Genomic DNA, 25,656 nt, shown 5'->3' on the forward strand with positions numbered 1-25,656 from the left:
GGTCTCAGTTGTTGAATATAGTTCCCTCTCTGTAGGTAAGTGGGTGGTCTCAGTTGTTGAATCTAGTTCCCTCTCTGTAGGTAGGTGGGTGGTCTCAGTTGTTGAATCTAGTTCCCTCTCTGTAGGTAAGTGGGTGGTCTCAGTTGTTGAATCTAGTTCCTTTTCTGTAGGTAAGTGGGTGGTCTCAGTTGTTGAATGTAGTCCCCTCTCTGTAGGTAAGTGGGTGGTCTCAGTTGTTGAATATAGTCCCCTTTCTGTAGGTAAGTGGGTGGTCTCAGTTGTTGTCCTGGACTGCTCTGAGGTTTCTGTAGTAAAATCATTGTTTCTAATGTTTTCGACTGTTGTCTTGCTGAGTCCACCAGACTCTGTGCTAACTATATCAGCAGATGATGGGGCTGTATTTTTGGTGATACTAACAGTGGTGGTTATTGACTTCATAGTGTTAGGTGATATATGATCTGTTAACTGTGATGAATTTTGTTTTTCATTAACATTTTGAGCTTCAGTAAAAGTCGGTTGCTCAGATGGAACTGTTTCTATAGTATCCAGTGTGGTCCCTTTAGGTCTCACATCAGGTGAAATTGTGACATCTTTAGGCATGGTCACAGTTGGGGAATGTGTACTACTTCCTTTTATGTTTTCAGCAGTTTCTTCCATTGGTTTCTCATGTGTACTTATCTCCATTGGAAGTGGTGTGCTGTGTATTTGAGATGCAGTTTTTTCAGCGTTAGTATAACTGTTGGTCATTGTCTTTTCACTGGTGGAATCTGCATTATTTATACTTGTTGGACTGGGAGTCTTGTTGGCATTCTCACTAGTTTGTGGTTCAGTAGTTATTTTAGTTGAATATGTTGTTGTCACTTGAACTTCACTAGTCACAGTTGACAGGACATTTATGTCAGTGGCCACGGGAAGTGTTCCCACGTGGTTTGTGATAGCTTCTGATAAAGGATTATTTTCAGTTGTCACACTTCTACTCTGCCTTGAATCGGTTGCTTCACTTGCAGATCTGCTTTGTGCTGTGATTTCAGTTGTAACTATTTCACGGCTGGTTTTAATCCCTGTTGGACCTATAGCAATGCTATCAGTGACCGTTCCCTTAGTAGTATCAGTTCCTACAGTTTGAGCTGTACTTTGTATTGATGTGGTTTGCATAGTTGTCTCAAATGACTTATATTTTTCCCCGAGTGTCTCAGACGTTGACTGCAGTTCCCTTTCTGTTGGTAAGTGAGTGGCCTCAGTTGCTGATCTAGCTTGCTCTGAGCTTGCTGCAGTAAATGCGTTATTTTCTACTGTGGTCTTGCTGAGGTTTTCAGTCTCTGTGGTTATTGCATTAGTTGTTGTTGGACCTGCATTACTATTGGTGTCAGCAGTGCTCATTGATTTAATAGTGTTGGGTAATACATCTCCTGTTGACTCGGATGTAGTTTGCTTTTCATTAAAATTTTGAGCTTCAGTAAAAGTTGATGGCTCAGTTGTATATATGTCTACAGCGTCTGTTTCAGTTTTTGGGTCTTGACTTGGAACTGTTGTTACTAATGTGCTTAAAATGTTATTTGCATTCATGGTGGTAGAAGCAATGCTGTTCTTTGATCCCAAGGAACTGATATCTGTTGTAACTGTAGAATGAGCTAGTGAAGACTCCTCATTGGAAAGAGTAGTATGAGATGCCTTAGCAGACTCCGGCAGCCCAGTAGTCACATGTTCTGGAGTTAGTTCATAGCCATCTGACTTTGCTGCATCAGTGGTAGCAGGTGGTGAGTCTTGTGAACCTTCTGTCAAACCTTGTGGTATATTTTGCGTTGTAGCTATAGTATTAAAATGTTCCGTTCTATGCATTTCATCTAACACTGTTGAGCTTCGGATATGTTCAGAGTCAGCAGGTTTTGTAGTCATAGTAAATATGGTCATGGAGCTTGGTCCTATAAATGGGGATTTCTTATCTTCAGTGGACTGGGTTTTTGGCAATGTTTCTAAACTTTCTGTGGGTGAGGTTGTGGCCTCAGGACTGTTCAGTAGCTGATTCACTCCTTGTGGACTTGTTTGTGCTAATGTTCTGCCAACTTCCATTGTTGTTTTTACATTTTCTGTACTGGCTTTTTCAGACACTATATTGTCTGTTCTTTCAACAACTGTGGATGTTCTTGGTGCAGATTCTGTCGTTTTATATATGCTTTTAGGATATGGTGATGTTTCCATGTTTACTTCTGGTATGCTATAAGGTGAAGAACTGCCTGTTTTAAGTTGGGTAATTCCTGGATTTAATGTGCTTTCTATACTGTTTTTACCATCTATTGTTTCTGTTGTGGCCATCACACTCGGAACATTTACAGAACTAGTTATATCTTTGCCTACAGTATCAATCTCCTGCTGTTTTACAGTGGATCCATCGTCTTGTGATGGCACTGTGGTTACATCATTTATGTTTGCCGCTACAGTACTATACAATGTTACAATGACTGATGTTTCCAAATCATTCATTGTAGTTGTGTGCTTAATATTCTTACTTTGCTGAAGTGGAGCATCTGTTGGTGTGCTTTTTCCTGTGGTTTTAGCCTCTGTTGTTGGACTTTGAGTGGTCGGGTTCATCAAATTTGTAGTTTTTCCTGTTCTGTCTGCAGTTGGTAGAATACTGGGTGTACTAGATCTTCCTTTGTCTGACGTGTCATCAGGATTTTGTGTTGGTGACTTTGATGGATTTACTGTTCCTTCTGTCTGATTCTTTTCCATCGTAGTCTGTAATGCTGTAGAGGTTGTGGAGTAATCCTTTAAAGTTGTTTTAGGTGTGGTTGTTGGCAAAAAGTCCATTCCACTGCCATCATCTCCAGAGCCCTCATCTTTAGTTGTAGGTTCAGGGGTTGACAATAAATCGTTATCTTTTTTTGGCTTTGGAGGCATTAATGGATCTTCTGGTGTTTCTTCTTAAAAAGAAAGTAAACATGTTATTATAGTATGCATTTACCCTTTCCTATTTAGAATATATGTATCTGCATGGCTAACTGTATATATATTAAAATAACAGAAACAGTAAATTTTTTATCTTTTTTTTCTTACCAGGTATTTTCTTCTTTTTTTTATCTGTAAGTTTTTTCTTGTTTTTGCCTGTTAACCTTCTGGTTGATTTACTTCTAGTATGTGAGGATGATGACTGGGAGGAACTTGAGTATTCACTTTCTACAGTTTCTAAAATGAGTAAATAAATAAAAGAAATTAATAAAAAGTGAAAATATAATTTTGTATATCTTGTATTACTGCAATTTTAGACCACTTGATTCATCATTATTTGAATATAACAGAGCAGTGGTGCTTACTCGGTGGTACTTGCCTTCCCACTTACAGTATATGTCTGCTGTCATCCATGATTATTGGTAAGGGGTTCTCTGGATTTGGATACTGATCACCTGTCCTTAGGATAGGTCATCAATATAAAATCATTTGGGGTCCAACACCTGGACACCCACAGATCAGCTGCTTAATGGGGCTGTAACATTTAGACAACAACAGTGGCTTTTTGACTCCTTACCAAGCAGTTTCATTGATTGTATGGTGGTTGAGCTTGGTATTGCAGTTCGGCCCTATTCATTTAATGAGATTGAGCTGAACCAATGGACGTGATGCCACTGGCCTAAAAAGAGGAAGTGGAGCTCACCCAAACTTCAAACAGCTGATCGGCAGGGGTCCCAGATGTCAGACATTGTTGATCTAAACTTGACAGTCTATCTTAAGGGTTGGTCATCAATATGATCTATATGACTGGGCATGGCTATTTCTTTATGTCAAAAACACATTAATGGAAGGTAGCCGTGCCTGCCTGGCCACCTCTTGTGGGATGTGAGATAGTAAATGTAATGTATGGCCCAATACTAAACTCAAGGACCACACCATAGGCTCCAATAATCTAGAAAGTTGGCCACCACGATAATAGACTATTTCCCAAAGGTGTAACCTAATGCAAACTCTTCCTTTATACAGATATTTTTCCATTTTGTTTTCAATGAGGCCTCTTATTACCTACCTTGTCTTTCTTCTTCTGAGTCAATCTTCTTTTTCACTTTTGTAATTTCTTTTGGATTTGGCTTCTTTTTAGGGTTCTTTCCTTTTCCAGGTTTTGAAGGTTCTGGAAGAAAATGTAAGTGTCATTACAATATTGCTCTCATGGTCTCAAATTAAAACACACTTAATGCCAATAACACTGGGCATGAATTCCATTAAAGAGGTTTTACTATCTTACAAAGTGATGGCATCCTATATTGCGAAGGATATGCTCACTCTTGATGATCATTGGAAGTCCCATCTCTGGGACCCCCAAACATCCTGAGAATGAAGATGATGCAGAGAGGTGCACAGAGGTGCCCCAGTCACCAGATGAGCATGAAACTGCAGTGCTGCCCAAGTGAATGGGGAATCCACCATACACAAAAAACATGGACGGCAGTGGAGCACTAAACAAGCACTGTATCCCTTCATTCTTAGGATTGGTAGGGGTCCCGGAATTTATACAACCATGCTAAATATCAAGTCAAAATGATTCTCTTTAATTGATGTAGTAGAGTTTATGAGAATTTCTGCAATTGGTTAAACTTTCTTTCTTTCTTTCTTTCTTTCTTTCTTTCTTTCTTTCTTTCTTTCTTTCTTTCTTTCTATCTTTCTTACCATTGTCATCTTCATCTGTAGGTTTGACTTTTTTCTTGTTTGGTCTTCTTGAATTAGGTCTTTTTCTCACTCCGTCCCTTGGTGATGGGTAGTCGGAAGGATCTTTTTGAGAAAAAAACAAACAAGTGTTAAAACTCATTCACTCATTTACGCCATCAGTTATATTTTCATGGAAACAGTCTTTGGCTCTGAACGCTTGATTCTTTTTAACACTAAAATGACAAAGTAGACACATCATTATTCAAGCAATATCAGGACCATAAATGTTATTTCTTACCATCATAATCTTCATCTGTAGGTTTTCCCCTTCTCCTGTTTGGTTCTACGTTGTTAGGCCTCTTCTTTCTTTTTTTTGGTGGTGATGGGTTTTCAGGAGAATCTTTTTTGGAAAAAAAACAGAATATAACTGATAAAACCAGCACTCATCCCGCAACAACTAAGTGACCTTTTCTGTATGTTTGATTTCCAGTAATTGATAATCTGTTCTATAATTATGTATCACTTGATTTACATTGAGTTGTAATGGGCAAGCACCCCGCTTTTACAGCCATTGAGTCCCTGTTGCACCAAATCTCCACATATCCAGGTATGTATCGTCCCACACTGCCTATGGTGTTGTGGCAATATAAACATGCAAAGCTGGGTGCTGGTTGTCAATGAGGGGAGCCAACAAGCCACTTTTTATACACAGTAAGGGCATTGAATTGAACCTTTGCCCTTAGAGAAGGAAAGCTTAGTTGCAAGTCTGAGCAGAGAGTTACAGGACATGGTATCGCCGAGCACTTTACATGAGGTTTTTATGGGGTACTGAAACTTCACAGCAGCTTCATCAAATGCTAGTAATAGCCTTCACTGACAGAATTAGATTTGCAAAGCTTACAGAAACATAGCAATGTTCCTGTTCACACACAGTATGCTCAGCAAGCTCGCACAGCAACACTGCTCAAGACTGTTGCATCAGTTTGCTCCACTGACTTGCAGGATGGGTTTGGACCTGCCGCTGCCCTGCCTCCCAGACTAGCAATGACACCAGTGAGTTTAATATAGGGAGTTTTTCCATCCCGCAGCACAAACATTAGGTGCAACAAAGTTCTGCCTAGGAGGGAATCATCACACTGCCTCTTCTCTACAACAGGCTGTGGAGCAATGACTATTATAATGCAGATATGAGTCATCAGTATTAGTGAACCATACAGTATGGACAGCAAATACATAGAAGTACAGTCATGGCCAAAAGTTTTGAGAATGATACAAATATTAATTTTTACAAAGTCTACTGCTTCAGTTTCTCTAATGGCAATTTGCATATACTCCAGAATGTTATAAAGAGTGATCAGCTTAACAGCAATTACTTGCAAAGTCAATATTTGCCTAGAAAATGAACTTTATCCCCCAAAACACATTTCAACATCATTGCAGCCCTGCCTTAAAAGGACCAGCTAACATCGTTTCAGTGATTGCTCCATTAACACAAGTGTGGGTGTTGATGAGGACAGAGCTGGAGATCAATCTGTCATGATTAAGTAACAATGACACCACTGGACACTTTAAAAGGAGGCTGGTGCTTGGCATCATTGTTTCTCTTCTGTTAACCATGATTATCTTTAAAGAAACACGTGCAGTCATCATTGCACTGCACAAAAATGGCCTAACAGGGAAGAGTATCGCAGGTAGAAAGATTGCAACAATCTATCGCATCATCAAGAACTTCAAGGAGAGAGGTTCCATTGTTGGCAAAAAGGCTCCAGGGCGCCCAAGAAAGACCAGCAAGCGCCAGGACCGTCTCTTAAAAGTGTTTCATCTGCAGGATCGGGCTACCAGCAGTGCAGAGCTTGCTCAGGAATGGCAGCAGGCAGGTGTGAGTGCATCTGCATGCACTGTGAGGCGGAGACTCTTGGAGCAAGGCCTGGTCTCAAGGAGGGCAGCAAAGAAGCCACTTCTCTCCAGAAAAAACATCAGGGACAGACTGATATTCTGCAAAAGGTACAGGGAGTGGACTGCTGAGGACTGGGGTAAAGTCATTTTCTCTGATGAATCCCCTTTTTGATTGTTTGGGACATCTGGAAAACAGCTTATTCGGAGAAGACGAGGTGAGGGCTACCACCAGTCTTGTCTCATGCCAACTGTAAAGCATCCTGAAACCATTCATGTGTGGGGTTGCTTCTCAGCCAAGGGAATCGACTCTCTCACAGTCTTGCCTAAAAACACAGCCATGAATAAAGAATGGTACCAGAATGTCCTCCAAGATCAACTTCTCCCAACCGTCCAAGAGCAGTTTGGCGATCAACAATGCCTTTTCCAGCATGATGGAGCACCTTGCCATAAAGCAAAGGTGATAACTAAATGGCTCAGGGAACAAAACATAGAGATTTTGGGTCCATGGCCTGGAAACTCCCCAGATCTTAATCCCATTGAGAACTTGTGGTCAATCATCAAGAGACGGGTGGACAAACAAAAACCTACAAATTCTGACAAAATGCAAGCATTGATTGTGCAAGAATGGACTGCTATCAGTCAGGATTTGGTCCAGAAGTTGATTGAGAGCATGCCAGGGAGAGTTGCAGAGGTCCTGAAGAAGAAGGGTCAACACTGCAAATATTGACTTGCTGCATTAACTCATTCTCACTGTCAATATAAGCTTTTGTTACTCATAATATGATTGCAATTATATTTCTTTTTTTAATTCAAAAGTTTTATTTATTTTCAAAAAGTGATAACAATACAGAAATCGTAAGAACTGTCGCTTACAGAGTGTATGGAATTAAAACAACACACAATCAGCAGAAGTTCAATATTCACAAGGGCGTAAAATAGAAAACATTACAAAGTCGTCAAATAGGCAGCATTTCAAAACCACAGACAGTAAAGAGAAAGGTGAAAGAGGACACAGACAAAGAAGGAACATTGAGGAGACGTAAGACAAGAGACAAAGACCGAGGGGGGGGGGGGGGAGAGGGAGGGGGAGTAGGCCAGTCGCTAAGTCAGCGCTTTTGTATCAGCCAGGGTGTCCAGATCCTAAGGTACTTATCGTGTGTGCGAGAGGACCAGCAAAGCAGCTCTTCAAATCTGGCGATCTGATTGACCTTGTCTTTGAAAACTGAAATTGGGGGGGATTCTCTCTGCATCCAGAAAAGCGGGATCAATGATTTTGCCGCAGACAGTAGATGTGTTACAAGTTTGTCTTTGGAAGGACTGTACTCCTTGGAGGGTAAAGAAAGAAAAATCATCTCAGGGGTGATTTGAAAGTAGGGGTAGCTCACTAGCCTTATGTAAGATTGGATCTCAGCCCAATAGGGGACTATGACCGGACAGTTCCACCAAATATGTAAGTAGGAGCCGGGTCCTGTCAAGCACCTCCAGCATCTGTCCGAAGAGTGGAGTTTCTTGTCAAATAGCCATTCCGGAGTACGGTACCACCGGGCAAGTAGCTTGTAGCTGTTTTCTTGAAGCCTGATGCATGGGGAAAAGCCATGAGAGGCGGAAAGGATGGCATCTATGTCGTCGGGCGACAGGGACAGGCCGAGTTCCTTCTCCCACGCCGAGACAAACTTAGGTTTGAAGTGGTCCGGAGGGGCCACGAAGCGATGCAGGAAGGTAGATACACCGCGAAGTAGCAATGTTTTGGAGGCCAATAATTTTTCAAACTCCGTTAGGTGGGTGCGGAAAGAGAATTTTCCCCTGGAGATCCGCAAGGACAGATGACAGATGTTGTCTATGTAAGAACGTCAGTTTGACCTCCGAAAGAAGTTGGCACACATCGGTCGCTGGTAGCAAGCCTGTGGGAGTGGTGATGTCAAGGAGGGAAAGGGATTTGAATTTATCCCACATGTCTTTGTTGACCGTAGTGCCCCGGCCACACAGGTAAGGGAGAAGATTGAGTGGTAGAAGGGGTGAGGGCTTCGGCATCAGCGTCTCCAATAAGTCCAACCAGGCAGCTGAGGAGACCGGAAGAAGAGGGCAGGTGTTCCTGGGAGATTTGGATGTCAGTTTCGGGAACCACAAAGTCGCCGGAAGCGGTGAGTCCTCACAGGCATGTAAAAAGGCTGCAGGCACCTGGGAGAGCAGTGGGACAGCTAGGTCAGACCACCGCAATTATATTTCTGTATGTGATAAAAACATCTGACAAACACACATAAAAACCAGAGGGCAGCAGATCATGTGACAATATCATATTTGTGTCATTCTCAAAACATTTGGCCATGACTGTATAATGCCTAGAGCGCAAACACTCAGATATGGTACAAGACCTATCCTGAGCGGGGATCCCTGGTCACTAACTGCAAGTCCTCCATATATAAGGCACAACTGTGGAAAGGGTTTGCTTCCACCACCTTACACATTTACATCAGATTGATCTAGTTGATATTTTCACTCTTGTATCTCATATACGATTATAAAGACAAGTCAATTGGTTCCAATGTGCTGTGTTCCATTGCAGAAAAGAATAGTATACTGTACATTGTGAAATATATGGCCAAAGCTTACTACCAAACATGCAAGATAATGCATCTTTCTTTAGACATACAGTGGGGCAAAAAAGTATTTAGTCAGTCACCAATAGTGCAAGTTCCACCACTTAAAAAGATGAGAGGCGTCTGTAATTTACATCATAGGTAGTCCTCAACTATGAGAGACAAAATGAGAAAACAAATCCAGAAAATCACATTGTCTGATTTTGTAAGACTTTTTTTGCAAATTATGGTGGAAAATAAGTATTTGGTCACCTACAAGCAATCAAGATTTCTGGCTCTCACAGACCTGTAACTTCTTCTTTAAAAGTCTCCTCTTTCCTCCACTCATTACCTGTAGTAATGGCACCTGTTTAAACTTGTTATCAGTATAAAAAGACACCTGTGCACACCCTCAAACAGACAGACTCCAAACTCCACTATGGTGAAGACCAAAGAGCTGTCAAAGGACACCAGAAACAAAATTGTAGCCCTGCACCAGGCTGGGAAGACTGAATCTGCAATAGGCAACCAGCTTGGATTGAAGAAATCAACTGTGGGAGCAATAATTAGAAAATGGAAGACATATAAGACCACTGATAATCTCCCTCGATCTGGGGCTCCACGCAAAATCTCACCCCGTGGGGTCAAAATGATCACAAGAACGGTGAGCAAAAATCCCAGAACCACGCGGGGGGACCTAGTGAATGAACTGCAGAGAGCTGGGACCAATGTTACAAAGCCTACCATCAGTAACACACTACGCCGCCAGGGACTCAGATCCTGTAGTGCCAGACGTGTCCCACTGCTTAAGCCAGTACATGTCCGGGCCTGTCTGAAGTTTGCTAGAGAGCATTTGGATGATCCAGAAGAGTATTGGGAGAATGTCCTATGGTCTGATGAAACCAAACTGGAACAGTTTGGTAGAAACACAACTTTTCGTGTTTGGAAGAAAAAGAATACTGAGTTGCATCCATCAAACACCATACCTACTGTAAAGCATGGGGGTGGAAACATCATGCTTTGGGGCTGTTTCTCTGCAAAGGGGCCAGGACGACTGATCCGGGTACATGAAAGAATGAATGGGGCCATGTATCGTGAGATTTTGAGTGCAAACCTCCTTCCATCAGCAAGGGCATTGAAGATGAAACGTGGCTGGGTCTTTCAACATGACAATGATCCAAAGCACACCGCCAGGGCAACGAAGGAGTGGCTTTGTAAGAAGCATTTCAAGGTCCTGGAGTGGCCTAGCCAGTCTCCAGATCTCAACCCTATAGAAAACCTTTGGAGGGAGTTGAAAGTCCGTGTTGCCAAGCGACAGCCCCAAAACATCACTGCTCTAGAGGAGATCTGCATGGAGGAATGGGCCAACATACCAACAACAGTGTGTGCCAACCTTGTGAAGACTTACAGAAAACGTTTGACCAACAAAGGATATATAACAAAGTATTGAGATGAAATTTTGTTACTGACCAAATACTTATTTTCCACCATAATTTGCAAATAAATTCTTACAAAATCTGACAATGTGATTTTCTGGATTTGTTTTCTCATTTTGTCTCTCATAGTTGAGGACTACCTATGATGTAAATTACAGACGCCTCTCATCTTTTTAAGTGGTGGAACTTGCACTATTGGTGACTGACTAAATACTTTTTTGCCCCACTGTATATAGTAAGTAAAGACATATATAGTGCTTGTTTTCCTATGGTAGCTGCACTTAATTTACCATCCGTATCATCTCCTGGTTTCTTTGGTTTCTTCTTGGCAGGTGAACGTTTCTTTGTGATCCTTTGGCTGGACAGAAGCGAATCCTCCTCATTATTGGCTATATAAACATCAAAGCAAATGGCACTTTTTACAACAGCTGGACTCCTTCCATCTCTTCTCAGACTATTTTTGTCTCTATTTGAGAAGGCAGACTTTCTACAAGTCACTATATACTATATTAGTTATCAACATCAGCTATGTTAGTTACAACACACTAACATTATGGATTCTTGTTGAAGGAGGAGGGAGTGTTGGATGGTTGGTCCAAGTAGTTGGACCAAGTTAACAAGGGGGACCCAGGAAGATGAGAAAATTAATAGTGCATTTGAATATAAGAAACTTAATATATCTTAATAATATCCGTCTCCATATTCAGCCTCACACACAGATCTCTATGGAGAAGGGAGGGGTGGAGTAGGATTTTGCTGCCAACTGATTAATTGATTTATTGCCTCATTCCATATACTGGTAGCCTCTACAAATCTACAAACATAAGGGCCCCTTCACACAGTGTAAGCGCTCGGCTCATTCCGAGCCGTACACGCAAGCGCTTCTAAACACTTCCCATTCACTTCAATGGGAGCGTGCGTAAAGCTAGCTTTACGAGCGCTCCCATTGAAGTGAATGGGAAGTGTTTAAAAGCGCTCGCATGTACGGCTCGGAATGACCCGAGTGCTTACGCCGTGTGAAGGGGCCCTAACAGTGTTATAAGTGCACAGAATAGCAGAGTGTAACAGTAACAATTATTGGAGTCTTTTCTATCCCATCTCCCTTCTTTATACACTAGTATTTAAAAAAGTGGAGAGGAAAACATATATTTTTAATAAGATATATTTCAAAGTTTCATATATTAACATGTACTATTCATTTATGCAAAGTTGTTTATAATTGGGGATATCCTCTTAAAACCATTATAGGATGGGCAACCAAAAGGGAAAAGAAATCAAAGGAGCAAGTTTACAAGCCTACCATTGCTAACATCTTCTGTGTGCTCTTCTGTAGTTTCTTCAATTTCAACAGAGCTTGTTTCGTCGGGTTTCTTTTTCTCTTTAGGGTTAGGTTCTGGTGATGAAAACATTACAATCTGCTTAGCAATTAGTTTACAATTTTAGATTATCTTTATTTTTGTTATGACATATGTCATATAGGTTCTTGTCTGGGATAAATGCAAGTATCACTGGTGGGCAGGGGTTGTGTAAAATAAAAAAAGTACATTCCCATTTCCTGCTGTTCATGGATTTCCAAGACCGGAAATTCAGAGGCTCAGGTGAGTGCTGCGGCCAGTCATTGACCTCAGTGGTCACATGATGGATATAGAAGACATTACTGCAGATACATTACAGAAGGTAGGTATTAAACACATCCCAGGTCCCAGTTAAACGCCACCCAGTGACACAATTATTAGCCTTTACAGTATTCTCAGGGGTTAAATTACAAACCATATATACTACAAGGTGTTAGTATGGATAGGTGCACATCTGCACATTCCACCTAAAATCAACAGAAAGACAAGTCTTGCAATTATAGTCTATGGGGTCCGCAGGTATCCTTTTTAAAGGGGTTGTCCCATCACAAGGATCCTATCTATAATGCTTGTTAATGTGAATGTAAGACTTTTCCTAAATACACTGCTTCAGCAAAACTGCTTTGTTTGTCCACTATCTTACTTTATTCATTTTTTTTGACACACCCCTTGACTTATCTGGTCAGAAGTCAAGTGATGTATCAGCCTGCTCTCAGGGGGGAGGGAGGAGGGGCTATGTGCACAGGAGCGAGCCTGGAGGGGGGGGGGGGTAGTTTACCCTTTGGGGGAAGGGGCCGCCAATACAGACCTGGCATCCGCTGTAATAGAGAGGCAGATGCCGGGGACGGTTAGACGCCGGCACAGATGCCTGCAACATCGCTGCTGGCTTCATGCAGGGCAGGAGCATAGCGATGTCACAGGCATCTGTGCCAGCGTCTAACCGTCCCCGGCATCCGCCTCTCTATTACAGCGGATGCCGGGTCTGTATTCACATATGCAAAGCCAGCGACGAGATGACGCTGGCCCTGCGTGCACGCTCATAGATGGTGAGACCAGTCTAGCCTTCACAATGCAAATACAGACCCAGCATCCGCTGTAATAGAGAGGCAGATGCCGGGTCTGTATTCACATTGTGAAGGCTGGACTGGTCTCACCATCTATGAGCGTGCACGCAGGGCCAGTGGCATCTCGCCGCTGGCTTTGCATATGTAACCCCGCCCACCAATGACGCAACGGAGCAGGAAGACAGAAGATTTTACAACAACGAAGACTGGTGAGTATGCGACGTGGGAATACCCCTTTAAGTACATTGTGTATTCTGTCTTTCCAGGTCCCCATGCAGACCCAAACGATGGAGAGCTGAATGATAGTGTAAACCTAGCACAGTATATCTGTTGGCATTGTGTAAGGCTAGGTTCACATCCGTGTTCTGCTACAGATACCACTGAAAAATTTCAGACAGAAAAGTCCTGCACGGAAGACTTATCTCTCCGGCAGTTTCAGTATAAAAACGACAGAAACCCAACGGACACCTGGACAGAGAGCCCGCTGCAAGTGTGAACCTAGCCTAATACAGAATTAGATAGATTACAAATTCAAGTCACTGAGTGAAATGTCATAATAATTTTAATAATATTATACAGATGTAGAAGAGCCCAACTTATCGACATTATATTCATATATATTTGGCATGGCGCTATGTGTATTTCTGAAGGCTCGTGAACAATGAATAATCTTGACTCTACTGCTGTGGTTTCCAATTACTATTCAGTAAGCTAACCTTTAGGAGATTTTCCTGTGTCCTCAGGTTCCTTTTCATTTGGATTCTTTGGTTTTCTTGGTTTATCACCATCACCAGGTTTTCTTTGATTTGGTTCTGAAAACATATTTTTGTTGATATATGCAGAATAGATCCAGCTGTTTTGTAATATAAAATAGTACTCTTGCTAATGCTAGTTCCAAACTAGTGTTCAGGTTTATGTCCTTCGGGTCCCCAAGCGGACACCTTATCCACTTATCGGGATCCGCTGGGTTTCCGCTGATTTTAAACTGAAATTATTGGAAAGAAGTGCTTGTTTGCAGGACTTTTCTCTCCACCAAGTTTAAGCGGAATCTGGGATGGAGTTCCTGAACACTTGTGGGAAACTGGCGTTTGTCAAAATACTGTAAATATCTTAAAGGAGATGTCTCATAGGAACAACCCTGCAGGAGTTAGCCCTCATCCCCCTTCTGAGAGCTACAGTGAAGAATCAGATTCTAAGTTGCAACTAAGTTGCCAGGTTTATCAGGGGAGTATTTAGACCAACAGAGGAGAACCTAACCAAAAAATATTGCAGTAAAAACTGCAGTTCTAGGTGCCCTGATGGTGGGCACCTATACTTATTATGGTAAGCCTTACACAGCTGTTAGCCAGGGGAAACCCATAGGGAGATTAATGTATGGGTAGTGTTAGAGGTGAAAAGTTCATTGTGACTTTGCCCGGTGAGTTACACATTCCCATTCAGGGTAAAAAATATGCAAATCTATTCTCCAGGATGTAATTAGGACAACAGTGCACTCTGTATGCCACCTTCTAGAGGGCAGCATCCTTAACATCATGCAAAGTCTAATTAAGGGTGCATTCACACGGAGTAAAAGCGCCGCGCATTGTGGCACGTTTACGCCGCGTTTTTTTACGGTGCGCGATTACGCCGCGTTAATGCCGCGTAAACGCGGCGTTAACGCGGCGTAATCGCGCACCGTAAAAAAACGCGGCGTAAACGTGCCACAATGCGTGGCGCGTTTACTCCGTGTGAATGCACCCTAATCATGATGCGGATTTAATTGCCAAATTAGTATTTCTATTCCAAAAGCTAAGGCAGGCTTATCTTCTCTTCAAATCTTCTCTTATGGGAAGAATATGCAAATATGTTTCCCAGGATGTAAATGGCTTTATAAGACTCCACACACCTACATGGTGGTCTCTCCCTAAGGAGTGACAATATCCCCATTATCTTCTCTTACTGCTTTTTTCTGATAGAGAAGTTTTGTCTCACATTGGCCATAGCAATACTGAACAATCTTGTATATTTGCAGAGCGCTCTATAGATATTGAGGCTTGCAATGCTGATGTGATAGCTATACAAGTGTTTAGTTCAACAGTAAACAGTTATATGCTGAGGTTTTAATACTATATAATGAACGTTGAATTTTAGGAGACATCAACTGGGCCATCTCAGTTAATAGTAAGATAAAGAAAATTGCAACTAGTAATAGTAGCCATACTTGTCTTTAGGCTCTTGTTTTGCTATCTTCTAGACCAAATGGATCTTAATATTTATGTAGCTTATTAAACATATATAAAATAAAATATTAAAGAAATGGAATAATAAGAGGAAAGGAGGATTGAACAGAAATGTACACCCCTTCTAAATCGTATAAGGAAGATAAATAGTACCTTCAGGTGTATCTGGGTTTTCATCGTCATCTCCAGTTCCTTTAGGTTTTTTGGGTTTTCCATCTTTGTCTTTAGGAGTTGGTTCTGGTGGTGGGAAAATGGCATCATGAGAAAAGGTTTGATTTATACAAGATGCTTGTGTGTTGGTAGGTTGGTTCTAGAGATGGGAGAACACTTTTCGGATCAGCCGATCCGAACAGCACGCTTCCATAGAAATGAATGGAAGCACCTGTGACGCTGACTTTGCTGACCTGATTTGGCAGATCTGATTTAGTGAAGGTAAAACATAAAATACATTCTCTTTTTAATGACTACTTTGCTAATACATAAGAATGTAAAGAAAAAAGTACCTTTAGGAGGTACATCTGGGTCACTAGTATCATCTCCAGTTCCTTTAGGCTTTTTGGGTTGTCTATTCTTGTCATCAGGAGTTGGTGCTATTTATAGGAAAACGGCAACAGTAAATAGCATTTTTTTAAAATTTCCAATTATTGGTATGAGCAAAAAAAAATATTTACATTACATAATTTTAGTAATGTATATTGGCAGTGACACTTTACAGCACTGTTAGACAGTGTTCACATCAGCATTACTTAATTAATTCTTCCTGTCCATCATAGAACCAGAAAAATGGATTAAGCAGCAAAGCCATTCCGTCTGACAGATTATAATGGACAGATTCTGAGAAGTCCCCATTAACTACATTGGGTTTGTGAGTTATCTGTTATTTTCTCAGAAACTGCTTTGAGCGGAGTCCAACATAGTTGTAAACATAGTCTTGGTTGGGCAGTTGTATGGCATTGTTAATTGTTAAACTACAACTCCCAGCATGCATACTTACTCTGCTTTTCTTAGAACACCTATGAAAGTGAATAGACCATATTGGGAGTTGTAGTTTCACAGCAGATGGTATGCCAAAGGTTGCTGACCACTGATCTAGAGTCTATTTAGCAATATGGCTGATTTGTGTAACAAAAGGTGCTTGGCAGAGCATTGGCATGGCACAACATGGCGATAAACAGCGAGAATCAATACTATAACACTTTGACATAACTTTCCTTACATACGATTACACTTATTTTCAATGACATCTTTTCCACATTCTTTTACAAGAATGTAAAGATGGAAGGTACCTTTAGGAGGTACAGCTGGGTCTTTATTGTCATCTCCAGGTCCTTTAGGCTTTTTGGGGTTTTTATCTGTGCCATCGGAAGTTGGGTCTAATGATAGGAAAATGGTAACAAGATGAAACAATTACTGATTTCCTTTTATTGAGCAAAGTAACTGAACTGACAAAGAGCTCGTGTGTTTGTAGGTTGTTCATATGTTACATTTATGGCTGGATCATGAGATTCATGATTTTGCAGGCAATGATAATTTTATTTCAGGTGAGGGGAATGCAAATATACAAATTATGTGGCACGGGGAATCTATGAAATTGACTGAATTCGATCACTACTTAAACTCTTGTCTTCCCTCCATCAACTTCTTCATTGAACACAGCGCGACAAGTGTCTCCTTTATGGATGTAGGGGGTAGAAGTAAATAATGGACGGTTATTGTTTGACCTCTTATCTAAACCAAGTGACAGGAATAGCTTATTAGAGTACGACAACTTTTATAATCCAGACCTTATTCAATCTCTACCCAAATCACAACTATTGAGGGTAAAATGCATTGTGTCATCTGAGGCTCGTGCACAAGTAAGACTTACCCAGATGAGAAATAAATTCAAAGCTAGGTCAAGTCCTTGCTTCATTAACATCTTGTGAAGGTGAACCGTCTTACACGTGAATCACTACTTAAACCTAAGCCCTTTCCTAAACTCCATAACAAGTGCCCAGTGTAACCATATACTCAACTGAAAGTCATGCCATAAAAAGGATAACCAATAAACATTGATCTATACTACAAAAAAACCTCACATATCTTTAACAAACCTCTCATAATGTCCTATTGGAGGTCCCCCAACATTAGAGGTAAACTCATGAGAGCCAATGAGTACAGGTATCTCTAGAATAGGGACTAGTCCCTGCCTCAGCTGCTCCCAATGCAGACGTGTTACTAAGAGCTTTCCAATACCAAACTATCTCACGTGCAATTCGGAATATGTTGTATATCTTATCAAATGTCCATGTGGATTTGGTTATGTTGGAGAAACCACCTAATGGATAAAAGAATTTCCAAGCACAAATCCACAATATGTAATAAGATGACTGATCTCCCCATCCGGGACCATTTTATCACCCACAATCATATACCCCAACAACTGCGATTTTAAGTCATAGACCATGAAACATATCCCAGACATGGCGGTGACCGTAAAGCCCTCCTGACAAAATGTGTAGTACAATGGATTTTCAAACTGAATACCCTCCATGCACATGGCCTCAAAAGGGAATTTTTTCCCCTATAACATTATATCCAATATTAATCTCTTTCTGGAGGTACTAACCTATTTCGATCTACTGCTGATTTCTTGCAGATTGTACCATAAACCTTCTGGTCACCTTCTCCCTGATGCAGTCATATCGGTCTCCCATTACAATTAACTTTCAGTCTATCTTTACATTTATTTCCTTTTTGTATTTTTTTTCTACTTTTTCCATCTTGTCCTTTACCAGTTTTATGTTATTTTGCTTGTATATTATTTTTCAATTATACTTCTCAACCACTTGTTATTTCTGTCTTTGGTTGTCTGGGACAAGGAGTCTCAGTCTGACACTGATGGCTGGGCTAGTTATTTGTATAATGTGTGACACAATGCCTTATTCAGTACATGTTATGTCACATCAAGGACAACCAGGAGGTATTCACAGGGAACTAAGGACAGAGTATTGTCACATAGAGCAGCCAATTGTGCTTCTTCATAGGTTTTCATGCTGCTTTGTTCACTCATTGTTCCATGCACTCTCCCATAAATATACCAATATATCAAATTTTTACAACAAAAGGTGCTTGGCAGAGCATTGCCAAGGCATGACATGGCGACACACAGTGAAATTGACACTGTAATACTTTGACATAACTTTCCTAACATAAGATTACACTTATTTTCAATGACATCTTTTCTACATTCTTTTGCAAGAATGTAAAGATGGAAAGTACCTTTAGGAGGTACAGCTGGGTCTTTAGGATTGTCTCCAGGTCCTTTAGGCTTTTTGGGGTTTTTATCTGTACCATCAGAAGTTGGGTCTAATGATAAGAAAATGGTAACAAGATGAAAAAATTACTGATTTCCTTTTATTGAACAAAGTAAGGATTCGTACACATCTGCGCTGGTCTGGGGGAGTCCTCATGAGGACCCCCGAACTAAATACTGAATGCAGTTGCAAGTGGTGTGCAGTTGAAAGCACACGGACCCCATAGACTATAATGGGGTTCGTGTGCTTGCCGCGCACTGCCTGCACGAATCATGGGCACAGGAAAGTAGATTGTGAACTAGTTTCCTGTCCGCATGATCCCTGCGGAGATCTTGTGGCCAGCACACGGACCCCATTATAGTCTATGGGGTCCGTCTGCTTTCACTGGCACACTGCTTGCAGCTGCGTTCTTAATTCCGTTCGGGGTTGTCCTCATGCGGACTCCCCCGGACAGAATACCAACGCAGACTGAACTGACAAACAGCTCATGTGTTTGTAGGATGTTCATACACTACATTTATGGCTGGATGATGAGATTCATGATTTGGATGATCTTTTTGTACGCAATGATAGTTTTATTTCAGGTGAGAGGATGCAAACACACAAAAGGTCTGGTTTTGGAAAGGAATATCTAGACACAATGAAATAGTACTCCAAAACACACAAAGGTAATGGGAGGAGATAACTCTGTGCTGCTTTTCTGAAATTATTTGTGTTATTTACCATCATATCCACTATTGTTTATGCCAACGACCACTCAAAGTACTCACATGATAATCCACCGACAGATAGAACTGGGTATGACCAGTGTTTCATCTGTTATACTTGTGGAGTTAGCCTATTAGCATTCCTGGGGTGCTAGGAAAAAATATTTCCTACCAGCCAGGTGAGGCTTGGTTCATATCTGCGTCAGTAATCTGTTCAGGGGAGTCCACATGGGGACCCCCCCAAAGGGACTACCAAACACATTGGCAAGCGGCGTGCAGTGAAACCACACAGATCCCATAGACTATAATGTACATTTTTTTCCCTATCAGTATGTCTTTGGAGTATGGGAGGAAATCCACACAAACATGGGGAGACCATACAAAATCCTTGCCGATGTTTTCCTTGTCGGGATTCAAACCCAAGACTCCAGTGCTGCAAAGCTGAAGTGCTAAACACTGAGCCACTGTGATGTTCCCTGATGCAAGCCATTTTTGTGATTCCCTGTACTTTCATCTTTAGCAGTAACTTTGTTGGCAGAGCATTGGCATGGCACGACATGGCGATAAACAGCAAGAATTAACACTATAACACTTTGACATAACTTTCCTTACATAAGATTACACTTATTTTCAATTACATCTTTTTCACATTCTTTTGCAAGAATGTAAAGATGGAAAGTACCTTTAGGAGGTACAGCTGGGTCTTTATTGTCATCTCCAGGTCCTTTAGGCTTTTTGGGGTTTTTATCTGGGCCATCAGAAGTTGGGTCTAATGATAGGAAAATGGTAACAAGATGAAACAATTACTGATGTCCTTTTATTGAGGAAAGTAACTGAACTGACAAAGAGCTCATGTGTTTGTAGGCGTTCATATGTTACATTTATGGCTGGATGATGATATTCATGAGACCGCCTAAGGTTCCAGACCAAAAGTCAGGTAACCGTGACTGAAAGTCAGTGCACTGCACCAGTATTCAGCCACGCACTCCGCTCTGGATTAGGCCCGATGAATGGGGCTAGTCCGGAGGAGGGAGTGTCTTCAGGCCAAATTGCGAGGCAACTCCGCCTGAAGAATGAACATCTCGCTTTTTTTCTGGGAGCTGGAAGAAACGGCTCCCGGAAAAAAGACCTAAGCGGCTCCCATTGATTTCAATGGGAGCCGTCTTTTTGCTCAGGATTTTGAGGCGGATACGGCCTCAAAATCCTGACCAAAAATCTCTGTTTATGTCTCTGTTACCCTGAAGCTCTTGGGATCCAATACAAAATCTATATTGTATTGCTATAGTAATCTATTGGTGTTTTTCTCAAGCAGGTGGCTTTTGGTCTTACTAGCCCTGTGGTGGTTTCCAGTGAATAGGAATATGGAGTTATAAAGCAAAAGATATTTAGGAGTGCAATGGTGTATTTGTGTTTTAAAATTTTTGATGTCCTAGACTAAGAATAGTTATATCAGTAATATCAGATTGATCCTATCAAAGGCTTCAAAGCTTGACATTACATGGCTTATATTACAATGTAAGTGCTGGAAATAGACAATATACTTCAATACAGAAACGTTGCATTACATTGTATGGATGATTAGAACCTCTAGGCACCATAAAAATGGAAAACAGATTTAATAAGTTTTTTAAATGCAGAAAAAAATATAAAAAAATCAAATTACCTACTTTCCCCAAATCACATTTAAAAAATACAAAAAAAGAAACATATTACACTTCGCCTCAAAGTATTTATCCTGTACAGTGATAGGAAAACAATCAAAATGTTGCTAAAATAAAACTTGTTGGAGCTAATGTTTTTTTCCTGATTCTACTGGGATTTTTTTTTGGTTTCCCATTACATTGTATGGAATCACAAATGACAAATCTCAATTTATCTTATAGAAAACAAGACCTCACAGAGCTGTATGAGCTGAAAAGTTAAGAACGCAGAGAAGAGGAAAAATGAAAATTTGAGAATTTGACTGGGGGAGAAGGGGTTAAATGGAGTCACCAGAACCCCCTATATGATACAAGATAACCTGACTCAAATATTGTTTTCATTTGTAAATTGGTTCCTCCATTGCCAAGTTATCGCTGGCTTTGTCTATATGCTAATGTGCAAGTATGAAACCAATGGACTCCTAGATTATAATAGGGTCCACTAGGTTTCCGCACTTTTCTCTCCGCATTTTTTAAACAGGTTTGACGAAAACTTTGGAGTTTAAGCAGTGGTGTGAACCCAGCCTTACACTGTATGAAATTCAGCAGCTTTTTGCCATGCCATGAGTATCCTTTCTTGTATGTGTTATACAAATAAACCTATAAGTTGTCCATGTTACAGGGCTGGAAAGAAAAGACTTCATTCCATGTTAAGGACAGTCCAGGTTTAGGGCAGTTTAATGAGCTTAATTGGCTTCCAGATTTTCCTTAAAGGGAATTGTCAAGGAATTGGACCAAAACCTATGGAGGCAGGGGGAGGTGGAAATAATGAAAAAAAAAGCATACTCACCTTTCCCTGACACTCCATTGGCTTCCATTGGTGTACACTTGGTCTGGATACTGGAAGCCCTGAGTTGCACATGTAATGAGTCATGGGGGCCGCAAGACTCAAGGTCGCAAGAGTGAGCATACACTGGCAATGGACAATGGAGCGCCATGGACAGATGAATATGACTTTTTATATTTTGCACCTCCTCCAACCTCCAATTCCTGGGCAATATTTTTAAGAATAGATTACATTTCTTCAGTGGCTCCCAGCCTGGGGTGAACAGGGCAGTAATAATACTGGTATGGACAAGTGTGTTTGTATTCAGGCACTGGGCAATAGGCCTTTCACCCTGATAGGAATCTATCATTTTTAGTTAGTGGCCAGACAGACTAGGTTTAGCTGTGGACAAAACATTCACAAGAATACTAATGATGTTGGCAAAGGTTGCTGTTATTTGAATACTGTATGTTCTATTGTGGAATTGTACAGTATATTAATTTGGTAATATATAATGGCAGTGACGCGTTACAGTCCTGTTAGCTGGGCAGTTGTATGAAGTTATTTGGGAAATAAACACATGACACAATAATGTGGTGCCATACCATACGGTGCTGATAGATATTGTCTGGTATCCTACTTTGTATGTTACTGTTAGTTAACCATGATAGTACATTATGTAAAGGGGAACACACAGTAAGACCAAGCAAATTGTCACACACTACAGCCCATTGTACTTCTTCCAAGATCTTTCTTGCTGCTTCTTTCACTCATCACTCTTTGCATTTTCCCATAAATGTACCCATATGGCTCTTTTGTACAGCAAAATCATGGCTTGCAAAGAATTTGCATGACGTAACATGCACGACATGGCAAAATACAGCAAGCATTAATGCAATAACACTTTGACCTGTTTTTCCTTACATAACATTACATTTCTGTTCAATTACAGCTTTTGCAATGATGTAAAAATGAAAAGTACCTTTAGGAGGTACAGCTGGGTCTTTAGTATCATCTCCAGGTCCTTTAGGCTTTTTGGGGTTTTTATCTGGACCATCAGAAGTTGGGTCTAACAATAGGAAAATGGTAACAAAATAAAACAATTACTGATTTCCATATCCTTTTTTTCCAATGAGCCAGTGGCCTCAGCCACAAAAGGTGTCCTACAGAGGCATCAGAGAAGCAAAGGTGTCACTGCACCAAAAGTGAGGGCTCACAAATGTTCTTGCATTACTTTGACAAAATAAAAATCTGTATTCAGAAGCTCACAGTAGTAAATAAAGAATCCATCTCCAGATATATGGGTAGTATTACAACAGAAATGTGTACGCACTGCTTGTAAATTAGAGGGATTTTCTGACCTCTAAATGTATTTTTCGTACAGATGATCTATCCACAGGATTGCTTGGACCCTATGTAGATAATTGGTTATTTAAGTAACCGCTAACTAGTTATTAATGTATCCAGTTACTGGAATAGGAGCAGCCAACACGCACTCCCCATCCACTGCATCAGCTACCGGCAGAACAACAGAGCTGTGCAAGGTCTGGGTATCGACCCCCATGAATCACAGTATGAAAACTCAATTTGAAGGCAGTAAATCCCTTTAATGTCCTTTTCTGTATATGTTTGTATGTGTTGTTATGAAAGATGAAGTTTACATAGTCCATAGCAAGTGAGCAGAGGCATAGACTCTTTTTAAGGGCCCTTAACACATTAACTGCCAATTATTATTTTTTCAATAATACAGGAATTGCACTGTGAAAATGACCACGTGTGCACGAGGCAATGCATGCACGTGATGAGTTTAGGTTTCCTATCACGGGCGACATCCTGCTGGAGCATGTGAATGTCCCGTTTCTATTCCTCAATGACAGATGGTGTTCATAGGCGGGTTAAAGTACCCCATCCCCAATTGAGGATCATAGCAGTTAATGGGTTAAAGTCTACATTAGCTGAGTTCATTGGGTTTTCCATCTTTTTCATCACTGTATGAGGATGTCTTGGATCTGTATATTCTTGTAACATCTGTGCTTTACTGTGGATTATATCAGTTCAAAACTCACAAAAAATAAAAAAAAATCCAAATGCATTTGAGTATATGTCAGTGGAGAATCACTAGAAATGCCACTAACAAGAGTTGAAGTAAGTAGAAATGATAAAATAAAAATTCAGTGGGTTGGTGGGTGTATCATCCAGCAGTTCTAGTGCTCTATGTGAACTGTACCAAAGCCATAGCAGTCATGTCACAATGTAAAGGAGCTTTACTGGTGCTGCACAACAGGAGAACAGGGGGGAAAGGTTCAAATACAATATGTAAGTGTCTTACATAAACAGCTATTATATAGACAAACACTTTAAGGAAATAAAAAGGATGGAAGATAGACCGCACAGATAGTAAGAAATGCTCCGTTACTTCATTAGACAAATATTTATAAGGGTTCTTCATGAAAAATAAAGCTTGCCAGCACATATTTTGTACTGGATAAGTTTTATTACTAACCTATAAGTAGATACAGCATGGGACGTGGATATATATTAGAAAGAAAACTTACAATGCACTGCTAAGCTTTATTTTTCTCTCCATAACCCCTATAAAGGGGATGTGCCATGTTTAAAAATGATGCCCTATTCACAGAATCATTATAGGTTTCATCGCTGGAACCCCCTTAGATTTCTTTACCTCCTGGACGAGATTCAGGATCATCATCATCCAATGTCTTTGGCTTCTTGGGTCTATTGTCCTTGCCTTTAGGTGTCTGGTTGGGGTCTGCAATTGTACAGTTTGAGTCACTTTATATATCTAGTATCTGATATGTACGTCCAAAGCCGGAGGTTATATGGGGTTGTGTTTGAGGGCAAATAGGAACACACAGTTTGATTAACCTGACATTTTATGTACAGTAAAGAAATTCAATAAAATCCACATATTCAATACTGATACCTGTGGCAGTGCTTATCGCATGCTGCTGTATCTTTGTAGTTTGCTTGCTTTTACTTTGCAGCCTCAGCAGAGAACACTTACACATTGACTTTCTTTTGCTTACATGTGCTGAGAAACCTTCTATTTTACTTTAACTTTTATGCCTGCTATACAAAAACTTCTTTTGGATAAAGTGGGAATTCCTTGAAAGATCTTATTGTCTAATTGGTTCTAGTAAAGGAAAGCATTTGTTCTATTTCTATCAGTCAGTGGAAGATGTGTAGGTATGCAGTATATAGTCCCATATAAAGCCTGTTTTTACTTATTTATAGCAATTCATAATTTTTTTTATTGGATTTAATTTGCACATTTTACATGTAGTGTAGATAGATTGGTGATACATTTCATTTTATATAGTATATGAAAATAATAGACTTGATAGTAAACCAATATATTCTTTAAGTCTATAGTAAATAGTGTAAACCCCATCTATTTTCAGATCCTAGATCTGGAAACATCTGAGCTCTACAGTGTATTATAATGTACATTACAGGTTAGAGAGCAAGGAGCAGGCATACCTGGGCTGAAATGCATTTCATTTTTAGGTAGATTTATTCTGAAACAGGATATACTTAAATGTTCAATCACTGCAGGTCCTACCTTTGGGACCTTTACCTATTTCAAGAACTGGGATCCAACAGACTCCAGTCTTGTGCCCACTGTGAGGGTAGAGGTAGCTGCACATCTATGGCTCTCTCCATTCCCTTTTATAGGAGTTCAGAGGATAACCCTGTCTGCTTGGCTTCTTTTGGAACTCAATAAAAAGAAGAATATTAACCTTTACTGCAACCGTTTAAAATCCCCTAATGAAGGTTCCATAGGACATATTAACCTACACTCCTTAAGGGCTGCCTGCACTCCTTTAGGAGGCACACCTAGGTATACTGCCCATATACACAGATGTAGCAGAGTGCCGACAACAAATCGCGGACGAAGTCTCAGGCAGAAGCTAGTAACATATAAATGGGTAGGAAGGTGTGAAGGTATCACCATTCTTGAAATAGGTGGGACCTGCATCTATCTATG

At 40.6% G+C, this 25,656-nt stretch overlaps 1 protein-coding gene across 9 annotated transcripts in view; it reads right to left on the reverse strand.

The window, feature by feature from the left end:
- Positions 1-25,656, reverse strand: part of PRG4 (proteoglycan 4) — an 81,451-nt gene that overhangs the window by 19,073 nt on the left and 36,722 nt on the right. For 3 of the 9 annotated variants that reach the window (XM_075286679.1, XM_075286676.1, XM_075286682.1), the window contains 12 exons: positions 24,331-24,417; positions 22,630-22,716; positions 15,682-15,768; positions 15,332-15,415; positions 13,676-13,771; positions 11,841-11,933; positions 10,831-10,929; positions 4,931-5,032; positions 4,654-4,755; positions 4,016-4,117; positions 3,055-3,183; positions 2,508-2,921 (listed from right to left, as the gene is read on the reverse strand). In XM_075286679.1, coding sequence (XP_075142780.1) covers positions 2,508-2,921; positions 3,055-3,183; positions 4,016-4,117; positions 4,654-4,755; positions 4,931-5,032; positions 10,831-10,929; positions 11,841-11,933; positions 13,676-13,771; positions 15,332-15,415; positions 15,682-15,768; positions 22,630-22,716; positions 24,331-24,417 — 1,482 coding nt within the window. The remainder of the gene's footprint in view (positions 1-2,507; positions 2,922-3,054; positions 3,184-4,015; positions 4,118-4,653; positions 4,756-4,930; positions 5,033-10,830; positions 10,930-11,840; positions 11,934-13,675; positions 13,772-15,331; positions 15,416-15,681; positions 15,769-22,629; positions 22,717-24,330; positions 24,418-25,656) is intronic. The other 6 variants (XM_075286680.1, XM_075286677.1, XM_075286678.1 and 3 more) reach the window with 5 other exon arrangements.

The sequence above is a fragment of the Leptodactylus fuscus genome, chromosome 9 (assembly GCF_031893055.1).
Source record: "Leptodactylus fuscus isolate aLepFus1 chromosome 9, aLepFus1.hap2, whole genome shotgun sequence".
In the NCBI taxonomy this organism is placed as follows: Eukaryota; Metazoa; Chordata; class Amphibia; order Anura; family Leptodactylidae; genus Leptodactylus; species Leptodactylus fuscus.